This window comes from Phyllostomus discolor, chromosome X (assembly GCF_004126475.2).
Source record: "Phyllostomus discolor isolate MPI-MPIP mPhyDis1 chromosome X, mPhyDis1.pri.v3, whole genome shotgun sequence".
Lineage (NCBI taxonomy): Eukaryota > Metazoa > Chordata > Mammalia > Chiroptera > Phyllostomidae > Phyllostomus > Phyllostomus discolor.
Window position 1 is genome coordinate 6,853,540 of NC_050198.1, and position 14,087 is coordinate 6,867,626.

The 14,087-nt window shown below is 37.0% G+C and overlaps 1 protein-coding gene across 2 annotated transcripts in view; it reads left to right on the top strand.

The window, feature by feature from the left end:
• The window catches only part of PPEF1 (protein phosphatase with EF-hand domain 1), a 102,710-nt gene that overhangs the window by 37,604 nt on the left and 51,019 nt on the right, over positions 1-14,087 (top strand). For both annotated transcript variants that reach the window (XM_028522744.2, XM_036016322.1), the window contains 2 exons: positions 3,407-3,534; positions 6,879-6,939. In XM_028522744.2, the coding sequence (XP_028378545.1) occupies positions 3,407-3,534; positions 6,879-6,939 (189 nt within the window). The remainder of the gene's footprint in view (positions 1-3,406; positions 3,535-6,878; positions 6,940-14,087) is intronic.

Here is a 14,087-nt window from a genome sequence, read left to right on the forward strand (position 1 = left end):
GTTACATACACCGTGAAGCAGCGGGACCAGAAGCAGATCTAAGCTGTCTAATGAGTTTGGACCTGGACAACACAGATCTTTTGCTTTACAGATAGGAAGTTAAAGGCTGGAGGCCTAAGCTGAACCTACTTTTCCCGCCCCCATGGGACTAGCTAGCTCATCAGGCCGGGTTTAGTCAGGAGGCAAAAACCAAGAGTGATTTGAATAGAGAGAATTGAATGCTATCAACGGTTAACTAGGAATCCAGTCGTTATTAGGTAACTGAAAGGGTCTCTGAAAAAGCGCTCTAAGGTATATGGAGGTAGCAACTGCAGGAAAGTTACCACCTCTAGGGCTGAGAGAACAAAGGGGAAAGACTGGAATTATTAAAATTTAGAAACTTGGAGGAGGGGCCCTGCAGAACTGAAACTCAGACCTTTGAGAAGGTGGGGAGGGGATTGCTCAGCTGGTGCTAGTGTCTCTGAGGGGCTGCTGTGTGGCTGATATTGCAAGTGCTGGGTAAACTCCAAACTGGATCCAGCAGCTGCAAACAAAGAGAATCTGCTGTGGGTGGGGGAGACCACTTGCTAGGCTGTACTAATAGGAACAGGAAGGAGTGTGTCCCCTGTCCCTCCTCCAGCCTTGACAGCCCCTATTGATAAAGCCAAACATGGAGCAACTGGCAAAGTGGAAATGTGGCCTGTAGAATCCCAGCCTCCAGCACCAGCAAGCTGATTAGAGTAGAGAAGCATGGGGTGAGAGGTGACATGTGATAGCTTAGTAAGTGGTGTTCATGCTCAGGCATAGGGGCTCAGGTACAGGAATGCAAGCCTTAACAGAGATGGCGAATTCCCAAGCTGGGGTCAAGGCTGGCTCGGCTTACTGACTTTGGAGTAGAAGAGGAAGTGTGAGAGATAGGGAACTGCACGTGGCTATCTACCTTCCAAGGCCCAATACCCATGAACGTACTGTGCGCTTACCAAACAAAATAGCAACTCTGCCCCTGGGGAGTGGGCTGCAGTCCACTGAAAGGCAGAGATTGGAGAGTAGGCTTACATGGCCTCTTTCCCCTTGTTGGGGAGTGGTAGAAGTAATAGTATAGGTAATGTGTCTGGCTTAGTGCCAGGCACACACTAGGCACTCAATAAATGGTGGCTATTATTCAAGGGAGAGAAAAGGTACAAATAGATTAGGGAATGAAGTAACTGGCCATATATAGTGGAGAGAGCCCACAACTTGGACTTAGATGACCTGGGTCCATACTAGGTAAGTGACTTGAACAAGTTCCTTGCCTCTCTAAACTGGAAGTTTCCTTATATGTAACATGGAGATGATAATACTTGGGACTTCATGTCTTGTAGTGTAGACCTTTAACACATGGTAGCTATTTTGTTCAATGATCAGTTATAGAAATAAAATAAGCTTGATTATTTATTATTAATGTTGCTAATCGTAAATAAAAGAGACTTTAGAGATCATTTATTTCGCTTCATCATCGTGCAGATGAAGAAACTGAGGCACAGAAAAAAGTTAGTAGCTCTATGGAGGTTAAGAGCTTGGGCTATGGAGTCAGTGAGACTTTGATTCAATTCCTTGCCGTCCATTTCCTTTTATTGTCTAAGTGACCTTAAGTTAGTCTGTGTCAGGTTTACAGTGTGGCGAGGACTGCAGAAATGACTCCATTGCTTGTCCCTGCACTGGAACATTGTACTTGGTGAACAGCAAACCACTTAGGTGAGGGTTGGTTGGTCATAACAGTGACTATTCCACAGAGCAGATCTCTCAGGTAAGCCTGGACTGTCCATAAGGAAATGGTAAGAACATGAGATTTCAGCCATGGTACTACCAATTATTTGCTTTGCAGTATTGAACAGGTTACTCAGCTTCTCCCTGTGGTTTTTCCCTATGAAGATTTTGACACTTGACCTTATGTCTGCTTCCTGGGTTTTTTTTTGGAAGCTGAACAATGAATTGAGTCCCTGAAACCTGAGAGCCTTGAAGGAGCCCATGAAAAAACACCCTTAGATGACTCGTGTGTACGTGGTGTGCCAGAGCAGTACTTGCAACCGAGGATGCTGGGACTGGAGGCCAGATTCCTGCTTTCAAAACTCAAACTGTTTTCTTATTATAGTGAACTCTTAATTTTTATGTACTAACTGGGAAAAATTATACCATGAATGAAAGGAGCCAGCTGTGTTCATTGCTCTTCACTCTAAAACTCGAGGAAGGCATAAAAGACTATATTTTAAATCTCATTTTTACCTGATCTCTTTCCTCAAAATTCTGAAGCTGCACAATAGTTCAAAGCCTACTAGAACAGAGTCAGTGTGCCTGAATAATCCCCAAACAAGACAATACTTATTACTACAGTTACCACTTGTTTATCACGTGCTCTACATCAGGCATTGGGCTAAACTCTGCCTATGGTATCTCATTTTGGATTGATAGTAATTATGAAGAGAGAGGTGTGTTCATTCCCATCTGTGACTTATCAATTGAATATCAGGTGTAAAAGTGGAATTAATCATACTTCTCAATTCATTGTGCATTGCTCTCATTGGTCTGTGCAAGACTCATGTTAGTTAATTTTCTTATTCCCTTTTATCCATGTACCTGATGCTCATTCACCCCTCCCATAAATAACCAGTCTATTGTTTAGTGTGTATCATTTCCTTTGTACATATTCTTATGAAAAGTATATTGTGGTTTTCTGTATGTGTATTTTGAATTTATATAAAATGGTATCATGTTATATTTCATTCTGTCTCTAACTTTTTAATCTGAAGCACTGAAGCACAACTTTTTAAAGATCCATTCATGTTGCTACAGGTTTATCTAAACTATTGCTTCTGCTTGTGGCATAATACTCTATAGTGTGCACCCACCACAGTTGCACATTCTCCTTCCTAGCAACAGCCAGCCAGGCTACACTGGCATCAAACTTCCTACTGCCACAAAGAAGCATTGTATTGCCATGTCTCCTTTATGTACTGTGTGAGAATTGCTTTGGGGTACATGGTGAAGAACGGCATTGTTACTTCATAGGGAATACGTAGACTTCATATGCTTAAATAGTGCCATAGGTAAGTACTGTTATCCCCATTTTACAGATAAGGGAACTGAGGCTTTGAGAGTTTTAATGACTTACCCAAAGTCACATAGATAGTAATTAGCAGAGCTGGGATTCAAATGCAGATAGTTTTGCTCCAAAAATTCTACTCTTAATGTCCATGACATCATTCTTCTCTGAATATTTGAGACTTGTGGACATTTTACAAAAAACATGAAGGTAAATCTCATTGTTTGTAGTTTTTATGTTTGTAGAACTGAGGAATCCAGGTGGGCTGATTTTTTTTTTCCTGAAGCACCTACATCCCCCCATAGCTGCATAGTAACTGTTTTTCTCTTTCATCCTGTGGGTCTGCAGCAATAAAAGCCGCGTTGATCATCCAAAATTGGTACCGGGGTTACAGCGCTCGGCTGAGGACCAGAGAACGTTATGCTCTCACCGTCTTCCAGTCCCTTGAATATGCTGATGAACAAGGCCAATTACAGGTCTGTTTTGTAAGCTTGTCTCTCCTTTTGGTAAAATGCTTCTCTTCACTGCTTGTTATTGAAAGAATGACAGGTTGGGACCATTTTTTAAAGCTAGGGAATGTTGGTGAAAGGCTTTAATAGAAGATACAGTGACATTGTCTTGGAACTAGCTATTGAGAGAGAGTATGATTTGGGATGAGGATGACATTTTTTTTCAGTTCTGAAGTTCACATTTTCAGGAGGCTGCCAGATGTCTAGTTAACTAATAAAACTGGCCTTTTTCTATTTTGGGGTATGTGCCCCAGTGGGAAGTAAAGTTGTTACTTTATGAAGAAAAAAACATTGCGAAGAGTTAAAAAATGGAAGAATTTCCTGGGAACAACCTAAGAAAGTTCTAGCAGAAAATATAGATGGGTGAGGAAGGCCTTTTTAAAGCTTGCAAAAAATGATATATAATCCAACTTTAATGCTTACTGATAGAAAAAAGTACTTTTTAATAATAAAAAAGATCTTAGAAAGATCTCCAATATAACTGTTAATAAAAAATCAACTATAGAACAGTATGTAGAGTTTTATTCCATATATATGAAAGGAAATTAAACATACAGCAAAAGTCTGAAAAAAGATACACAGTAAAGTGTTTCCAGTGATTATTTCTGGGGACAAGAGTGGTATTGATAGGTGGGAGTGGGTGGGAGAGTAATTCTCATTTTCATTTTGTATCGATTGTAGTTTTCAACAATCATACTTATCTGTAAATTTATCACATAATCTTTAAAAAATAATTAGGGCAACTTCAAAAAGAATCAAAGAAATTAATGACTTTATACTTGGCACTTATAAAAACAGTATACTATGATTCAATCAGGTTGTCCTTTTGCCCTGATGAGGAGCTCACCGTGTGGGCTGTCCTTTTAAGTACTATAGAATATAGTGATGAATATAAAGGTAGAGTGAGCTCTCAAATTAATATGCTTTATCTGCATACATTCCAGTATTAGTGCATTCTTTAATATTGACTTTTTTATAACAGATTTATTGAGATACAATTCAGTTAAAGTGTAAAATGTAATGGCCCTTAGTATATATATTTCCAAAGTTGTAACCATTACCAAAATAAATTTTAGAACATTTTCATCACCTCCTCCCCTCAAGAAATCTTGATACTCATTAGCAGTCACTCCCATTCCCTGGCAACCACTAATCTGTTTTCTGTTTTTATAGATTTGCCTTTCCTGGACATTTCATATAAATAGAATCACACACACAATATGTGATCCTTTGGTGTCTGACTTCTTTCACTTAGCATAATGTCTTCAATATTCATCCATGTTATAGCGTGTATCAGTACTTCACTCCTTTTATGGCTGGATAATACTCCATTGTATGGATATTGCATATTTTGTTTATTTATTTCTAAGTGGATAGATCATTTGAAATATTTCTATTTTTTGGCTATTTTAAATAATGCTGCTATGAATATTTGTGTGTAAGTTTCTGTGGTAACATGTTTTCAATTCTTCTGGGTGTATATCTACAAGTAGAACTGTGGGCCCATCTGGTAACTCTGTGTTTAACTTTTTGAGTAATTGCTAAATTGTTTTCCAAAGCAGCAGTACCATTTTACATTCCTGCTAGCAGTGTATGAGTGGTCCAATTTTGCCAATCTTTGACAATACTTGTTAGTATTAGTCTTTTTGATTATAGCCATCTTGGTGTGGGTGAAGTGGTATTTCATTGTGGTTTCTATTAACTCTTGTTATTTGTTTGTTTGTTTGTTTATTACTGTTGACACTATTACACATGTCCCCCATTTCCCCCCTTTGCCCACCTCCACCCAGCCCCCAAACCCACCCCTGGCCTTCATCACACTATTGTATCATGTCCTTCGACTATGCATATAGGTTCTTTGGCTAATCCCTTTACCTTCTTTTATCCAGTTCCCTCCACCTCCCTCCTCTCTGAGATCTGTCAGTCTGTTCCATGTATCCATGTTTCTGGTTCTATTTTTTTGTCAGTTTATTTTGTTCATTAGATTCCACATATAGGTGACATCATATGGTATTTGTCTTTTTCTCACTGGCTTATATTACTTAGCATAACACTCACCAGTTCCATCCATGCTGGTGCAAAGGGTAAGAGTTCCTTCTTTTTCACAGCTGCATAGTATTCCCTTTTGTAAATGTACCACAGCTTTTTCATCTACTCATCTACTGATTGGCATTTGGGCTGTTTCCAGATCTTGGCTATTATAATGCTACAATGAACATAGGGGCGTATATATTCTTTCTGACTGGTGCTTCAGGATTCTTAGAATATATTCCCAGAAGTGAAATTGTTGGGTCAAAAGACAGTTCCACTTTTAATTTTTTGAGGAAACCCATACTGTTTTCCACAGTGGCTACTCCAGTCTGCATTCTCACCAGCAGTGCACTAGGGTTCCCTTTTCTCCACATCCTCACCAGCACTTGCTGTTTGTTGTTTATTAACTCTTAATTGACAAATGCATCGATGGTATTAAAATTATACATTTTTATATTTGAATGGAAAGTCTTCCTTCCCTCAACTCCCAGACCTATTCACAGGTTGATAAGATTTTGTAGTCTTCACTCTTTATGGGAGGCAGGACTCAAGAGAAGTTATTTATGCTGTATAAATGCAGGTCTTTGCAGATAATTGGTAGGCATAGAAGCAGCAACTAGCTGATGGTTGGAATGCTGGTGGATTTCCATCTTTTCCTCCCTCCCTCCTTCCTTATTTCATTTCCCAAATATATTTGACATTTAAAAGTATCCCTTAACTCTTCATCTCACCGCCAAAAGGAAAAGAAGAGATCATAATGAACAAAATCTAGTAGCCATCTTAGGTTGGTTTCCTAGAAGCAGAATCTGAGACAGGGATTCCAGTACAAGTGTTTTCCTGAGAGTGTTCTCAGGAAAAACCTTTAAGGAAGTGAGGAAATCAAGATTAGACAAGGGATGAAACTAGGCAAAAATATGTTTTCTGGAGAAGCTTGACCTTAGTCTGATCCCATTGGGAGCTCTGAAGTGTGAAATGCATCACCGTTTACTCCAACCAGTGGCAAGGGAGCGGGGGCCTGGGTTGTAATACCCTTGTTTCAGATAGTCATTTTTGATGGGCACTCCCCCAGGAGGGTGAATATATGGTGTCCTCTGTGACTCTGGGAAAAGTGCCACCCATCTGCCAAGGGCAGTCCCTGGGAGGAGGGGGGCAGGTAGAGGTGGGAGCGGGGGGATGAGTGCCCCAAAAGAATAAGGGGTCTTGCATGGAACACCAACAGCATTTGCCACAGTAGCTGTTTAGGGTTCATTAATTGATTAATGTATTTTTATTTTGTCCAGTTATCGAATTTCTTTTCCTTCATGTTGGAAAACTATGCAGGTATAAAAGAGAAAGATCCAGGTAAGTAAAAATTTAGTCTTTTGGAAAGTAATCATTAAATATTAAATTGTCCTCATCAAGGGATGTAAACTCTGAAGACAAAACATTAAACGTTTTAAAAGATGCCCACCTGCCTTGTCTATGTGTCACCAAACAACTGGTGAAATCAGTTCAACTGGCTTTTTTTCTTCTCTGATAGGTGTCAACTAAATTGACCATTTAATTCTTTCACTTTCAAAAAACTGAATTAGATTTCATTCAATGTTAATTTTTTAAATACTTTCTCTGAGCCACAATCTATTGATGTACAATAGTAGCTTAGTAAGGAGGATCTTATTCTTTATCCATGAAACTTTTGTGCTGAGGGATCAAAATATCTTGAATATTTTATGGAACAGGTCAGGGGGAAATGGTGGATTAAACACAGTTTTAGCCCTATCATATCTCTGTTTTCTGCATAGATGTCTATCTGTCTATTTATCTATCATTTATTTAGTCATTCTGAAATGACTAAATGAGTAATTTCAGAGACAGGCAACACAGGTGTGGTTCAAAAATGTTTTTAACATAGTTTTTAGCAAGGCATGTATTTATTCTGCAAATTAAGATCTGCCTGTTATCTGCAAGGTAGATGCTAGAATTGAAAACCTTTTTCTTTAATTTGGGGCAACATTTTTTTACTCTAATTAAAAATGTTTATGGCATATTCCCTAGCCAAGCACCTCAGTTGGTTAGAGCATTGTCCTGGTACACCAAGGTTGCATGTTCAATCCCCAGTCAGGGCACATAAAAGAATAAAACAACGAATGCATAAATAACTGTAACAACAAAATTGATTTTTCTTTCTCTCTAAAAAAATCAATTAGAAAACAATGATCAATATTAAAAATAAAGTGTTTATGGCATCTCAGAGCATATTTTAAATAATCTAGTGACCACCCTTTGACGTGGCAAAAGAATGGTGGTTTCATGGCATGCTTTTAGTTAAGTACATGTGTTTGGAACTAATTAAAGCATTTAATTATCTAGGGAAGCTTTATGAACGGTGGAATAGCCAAACCTGAAGAGTGGGGAGTGGGTGGAAATAGGTATTTTGCCATTTTCTTTCATTTAGATAATTGCAATCTGAAGAGAGTTGTTTGTGTTTCATGTTCTTTGGCAAAAATATTTCTGAGAGGAAATATGATAATTATGAAATGAAGTAGCACTCTTTCTGCTAATAACTTAATATTTCAATCTGGCCTGTGCATCAGAATTACTTATGGAGATTCATAGCTGCAGGTGGCTGAGTTCCAGCCCAGAGATTTACTCAGTCTCTGGGGGTTTTTTGTTTTGTTTTGTTTTTTGCTTTTTTTAAATCTACATTTAAAAAATTCTGCAGGTGATTTAAAAATATATTTAAAATTTTATCAAAGAAGAGGACAGTGGCTTAATCTTCTTATGTAAACTTTACAGAAACTTTACATTACAGAAAAGTACACAAATCATAAGTATATGGCTCAATAGGTTTTCTCAAAGTAAACATACCCTTGTAACCTGCACCCAGAACAAGAAATAAAACATTATCACGCAACCCATGGACACAGACACCTGAATGGAGGTTGGCTTGGGGTGGAGAGAGGGTGGGGCTGGGTGGAGGTGAGGAAAGGGAGAAAAAGCAGGAACAACTGCAACAGCATAAACAATAAAAATAAAACTAAAAAACAACAACCAGAATACACACACACACAGAGAAATAAAACATTATCAGAACCACAGAAATGGCCCACTACCTACCTGCCCCATCACTATGTTTCTGACTTCTATATCCCAGATTAATTTCTCTTGTTTTTGAACTTCTCTAAATAAATTAAAGCACAGAGCTTTGAGTTTGGCTTCTTTTACACCACATCGTATTTGTGAGAGTCATTCATGTTGTTGCAATTTGGTCATTCTTATTGCTGAATATTATTTCATTCTATGGATGGACCAAAATGTATCCATTCTACTGCTTATTCATTCCACTGTTTATAGACTTCTGAGTTTTCAGTTTTGGTAATTTAAATGGTACTGCTGTGCATAGTCTTGTACATGTTCATTTTGGTTTATATATGTACAAGGTCTGTCCAGAAGGTATCCAACCATCTAATATGAAACATAGAGACATTTATTGAAGAAGATACAAGATACAAGAAACATTGTCCATAGGACAGTGACACCTCAGTCCCCTCCAAAGTAGGCACCTTGGGACCTCACACAGTTCTCCCATCACCATCAGCTGCCCCACCATACTTTCCTGCATCTCACTGATGGTCTGAAATCTCTCCCCTTTCAAAGGTGATTTTAGTTTTGGGAAAAGCCAGAAGTTGCAGGGGCCAAATCTGGGCTTTAGGTGGGCTGAGTCACCTGGATTATTTGATGTTTAACCAAAAAATTCTGCACAAGATGTGATGTATGAGCAGGTGTGTTGTTATGATGAAGCTGCCAATCACTAGTTACCTATAGTTGTGGCCTTCTGAATCATCTGAATAGTTTCTGTGGAGGAATGTTAGAGCTTAATGCAAAATTCGATGCAGATTTATTAATCTACTTGCTCACTTGTTTTGAATGTAATGGCTACATAGTATTCATGCTCACTCAATGGCCTCTACTGGCCCCACTGACTAGTACAGTGAAGTCAGCATTGTTCACGCATGCACATTCTAGTCCACTCTCCTTGGCTGCCAGGTTACATTGATGTAGTGCAAACCATTCTCATTATATTAACAATGGCTGGACTTTTTCTGGACAGACTTCATATTCTTTCAAATTAGTGGTTTGTGTTTCTTTGTTTATATACCTATAAGTGGAATCACTAGGTCATAATGCAGTTTCATTTTTAATTTTGGGGGGGACCTTTATACTGTTTCCCATAGTGGCTGCATCAATCTACATTCCCACCAACAGTACATGATAGTTCCCTTTTTTCCACATCCTCGTCAGTACTTGTTTGTTGATTTATTGACAATAGCCATCTGGCAGGTGTGAGGTGATATCTCATTGTGGTTTTAACTTGCATTTTTCTGATGATTAGTGATTTTGAGCATTTTTTATATGTCCATTGGCTATCTGTATGTCCTCTTGGGAGAAGTGTCTATTCAGGCCTTCTTCCCATTTTTAAATTGGATTGTTTGTTTTTTTTTTGGTTTTGGGTTGTATTAGCTCTTTATAAATTTTGGATATTACCCCCATCAGATGTATTATTGGCAAATATTTTCTCCCATTCAGTGGGTTGTCTTTTCATTTTGTTGAAGGTTTTCTTTGCTGTGTAAAAACTTTTTAGTTTGATGTAGTCCCATTTGTTTATTTTTTCTTTTGTTTCCCTTGCCTGAGGGAATATATTAGAAAAAATGTTGCTATGAGAAATATCAGATATTTTACTGTATATGTCTTCTTTGAGGATTTTTATGATTTCTATTTTTACATTTAAGTCTTTAATCCATTTTGAGTTTATTCTTTTTTTAAAAAAGATTTTATTTATTTACCTTTAGAGAGGGAAGGGAGGGAGAAAGAGGGAGAGAGAGAAACATCAATGTGCAGCCGCTGGGGGCTGCGGCCCGCAACCCAGGCATGCGCCCCGACTGGGAATCGAACCTGCGATGTCTTGGTTCGCAGCCCGCGCTCAATCCACCGAGCCACGCCAGCCAGGGCTTGAGTTTATTCTTGTATGTGGTGTAAGAAAGTGGTTTAGTTTTACTTTTTTGTATGTTATCTGTCCAATTTTCCCAACAGCATATATTGAATAGGTTGTCTGTACCCCATTGTGTACATTTTTAAAAAAGATTTTATTTATTTATTTACAGAGAGAGGAGAAGGGAGGGAGAAAAAGAGGGAGAGAAACATCAATTGGTTGCCTCTTATTCACCCCCAAATGGGGACCTGGACTGCAGCCCAGGCATGTGCCCTGATAGGGAATAGAACGGGTGACCTTTCGGTTCACAGATCAGTGCTCAATCCACTGATCCACCGCAGCCAGTGCCCATTGTATATTCTTGTCTCCTTTGTCAAATATTAATTGCCCATAGAGGTATGTGTTAATATCTGGGTTCTCTATTCTATTTCATTGATATGTGTGTCTGTTTTTATGGCAGTACCACGTTGTTTTGATTACTATAGGCCTGCAGTGTAGTTCAATATCTGGTAGTGTGAAATCTGCAACTTTGTTTTTCTTTCTCAACATTGCTGTAGCTATTCAGAGTCTTTTGTGGTTCCATATAAATTTTTGGATTATTTGTTCTATTTCTGTGAAATATGCCATGGGTATTTTGATAGAAAGTGCATTGACTCTATAGATTGCTTTGGGGAGTATGGACATTTTAATAATATTAATTTTTCCTATTTGTGAACATGGTATATGGTTCCATTTATTTGTATCATATTCAATTTATTTGTTTAGTATTTTTATAATTTTTGTAGTACAGGTCTTTTGCCTTTTGGTTAAATTTATTCCTAGGTATTTTATCTTTTTTATGCAATTGTAAATGGGATTGGTTTCTTAATTTTCCTTTCTGATAGTTCATTATTGGTGTATAAAGTGCTACTGATTTCTGAATATTTTTTTATCCTGCTACTTTACTAAATTCAGTTATAAGTTCTAGTAGTTTTTTGAGAGACCTTTAGGGTTCTTTATATAAGGTATCATGTCATCTCTTTACTTTCCAATTTGGATGCCTTTCATTTCTTCTTCCTGTCTGATTGCTGTGGCTAGGAGTTCCAGTACTATGTTGAATGAGAGAGGTCAGAGTACATACCTGTGCCTTGTTCCTGACCTTAAGGGGAATGCTTGTAGTTTTTCACTGTTGAGTATGATGTTGGCTGTGCGTTTGTCATATATGGCGTCTACTATGCTGGAGTGTTTTCCCTCTATTCCCACTTTGCTGAGAGTTCTTATCGTAAGTGAGTGCTGGATGTTTTCAAAAAGCTTTTCCTGCATCTGTTGGTGTGATCATATGATTTTTTTTTCACTTTGTTTATGTGGTGTATCACATTAATTGATTTGCAGATTTTGCACCGATCTTGTATTCCCAGAATAAATCCCACTTTATCATGGTGTGTGATCTTTTTAAAGTAGTGTTGGATTTGGTTTGCTAATATTTTGTTGAGGAATTTACATCTATGTTCATTGGAGATATTGGCCTATAATTTCCTTTTTCTTTTTTTTTTTTCAGTGTCTTTATCTGGTTTTGGAATTAGGATAATGCTGACCTCTTAAAAGGAGCTTGGGAATCTTTCCTCTTGAATATTTTAGAATAGTTTGAGGAGAGGTGCTATATTTTTTGTTGTTATGGTGAATATGATAATTTTCCCATTATACCTCCTCAATGATTATTGGTGGTATTTAGTAAAGTTGTTGATTTATATCTATTTATTTTGTATTGTGCTATTATCAACTAACATTAATGAAATTATTTTTATTGCTGATATTTATTTAATGTTCACCTGTGCTACATCATTAAGTACTTTAAATATATTATTTTATTTAGTCTTCCTAATACATCAGTGAGGTCAGTATTATTATCATCCCCTTTTTGTGAATGAGAATACTGAGACTTAGAAGGTAACCTCCCAAAGTTGTTCATTTCATCAGTGGTAAAGCTGTGGTTAAAACCATTATGGTTAACCTCTATATTATTTTAATTCTTCTATCAGTTCTGGGAGTTTTTCAATTGATTTTCTCAAGCACATATATTTAATCACACTGGCTACAAGTAACTTTACATCTTTGTGTCCAGCAGTCATTCCTCTTATTTTGACTTCATGTTTTGTTGCAGTGGCTGAAGATAGCAGAACAATGTTAAAATGAAACAGTGAAATCCTTGTTTTGTTAATGATTTAATAGAAAGACTATTATTGTTAATTTAAATTTTAAAAATTATGTTAAGGAGGTTTTTTGAGTTTTTAAAAGATCAGGAACAGATATTATATTTTATGAAATATCATTTTGGCAACTACTGAGTTTGGTATAGGGACACCCCACTGTTTTAATCCAGATTCATAATTTAGAAATAAAATAACTATAAATGCAGTTCAATTGGTGCTTTTCTTTTTCCAGAAATATCTGGAGCTTGTTTTCAAAGTGATGTGGATGGTAGAGGCAGAAATTGTTTTGTTTTGTTTTTAAATTATGGGCTTAAAATTATCCCTGTTCAGACTTTGAGTCTGTACTGGGTAAAAGAAAAAATTGTATGTAGGGGACGTTTTCCAGGTATTTTCCTTAGAAGACCTTGTAAGGGTATCATTCGGTTATAATTCAAAATTTTATTATATTTACTTAGATTCATGTTGACAGAATTATGAAATAAATAGGTAAGGATTAATTCTAATTAAGTATTGTACAAATCTCCATATATTGTTAGTATTTCTTAAATTATTATTAGTTATGATAGTTATAGCCCACAAAGACAGTTCTTGCATTTGAAATGTTAAAGCTTTTAATTGTGTCTAAACATGACCTACATTAGCTATACATTTGGAAAAGAATCTGTGTTATTGTTTTTTTTTTAATGAGGCTAAAAACCAGCTGAAGAATTATGATTTGGTGTTTCCTGATACTTCATACTGAGTGGTTTTGACCAAGGATTGTTTTAGGGCAATGGTGCTTTTTCATATATTTATTACTAAATTTATAAGGAATGAGGATTATTACATGTTTTGAAGGAAGGGTGAGACTGACCTTTTATCTGTTAAGAAGAAAAACTTTTTATTCTGTTCTTCAAAAACAAGACTGACTTTTAATAACCTGAACTAATGGAATTGACTTAATGTGTCAGCTGATGAGAAAGGGAGAGTTAACAGAGTATGGGTGAAGGCAATGGTTGGGAGAAGAAAGTCGTTTCTTGTTTATATCTCAGAGTTGGGATTGCTCAATAAGTCTGTTATAAGATGACATGGTGAAACTGCTGGGGTTGTTTTGTTTTTGTTGTTATTGTTGTTGTTGTTTTCCCAAGAGGAGCCTGATATTTCAGTGTGCAGAGTTAAGAAGAGGAAAGTTTTCCCTTAGAACAAGATGCATCTTTAAGAATGACTACCAATTAGAAATGAGTGGCATGATCATTATGATAGTCCAGTAGAGTATTTAGGCTTTACTGCCTACATAATGAGTCTGAGATACAATTTACCAAGATACTCTGCATTTCTAGTTTTCAAACATA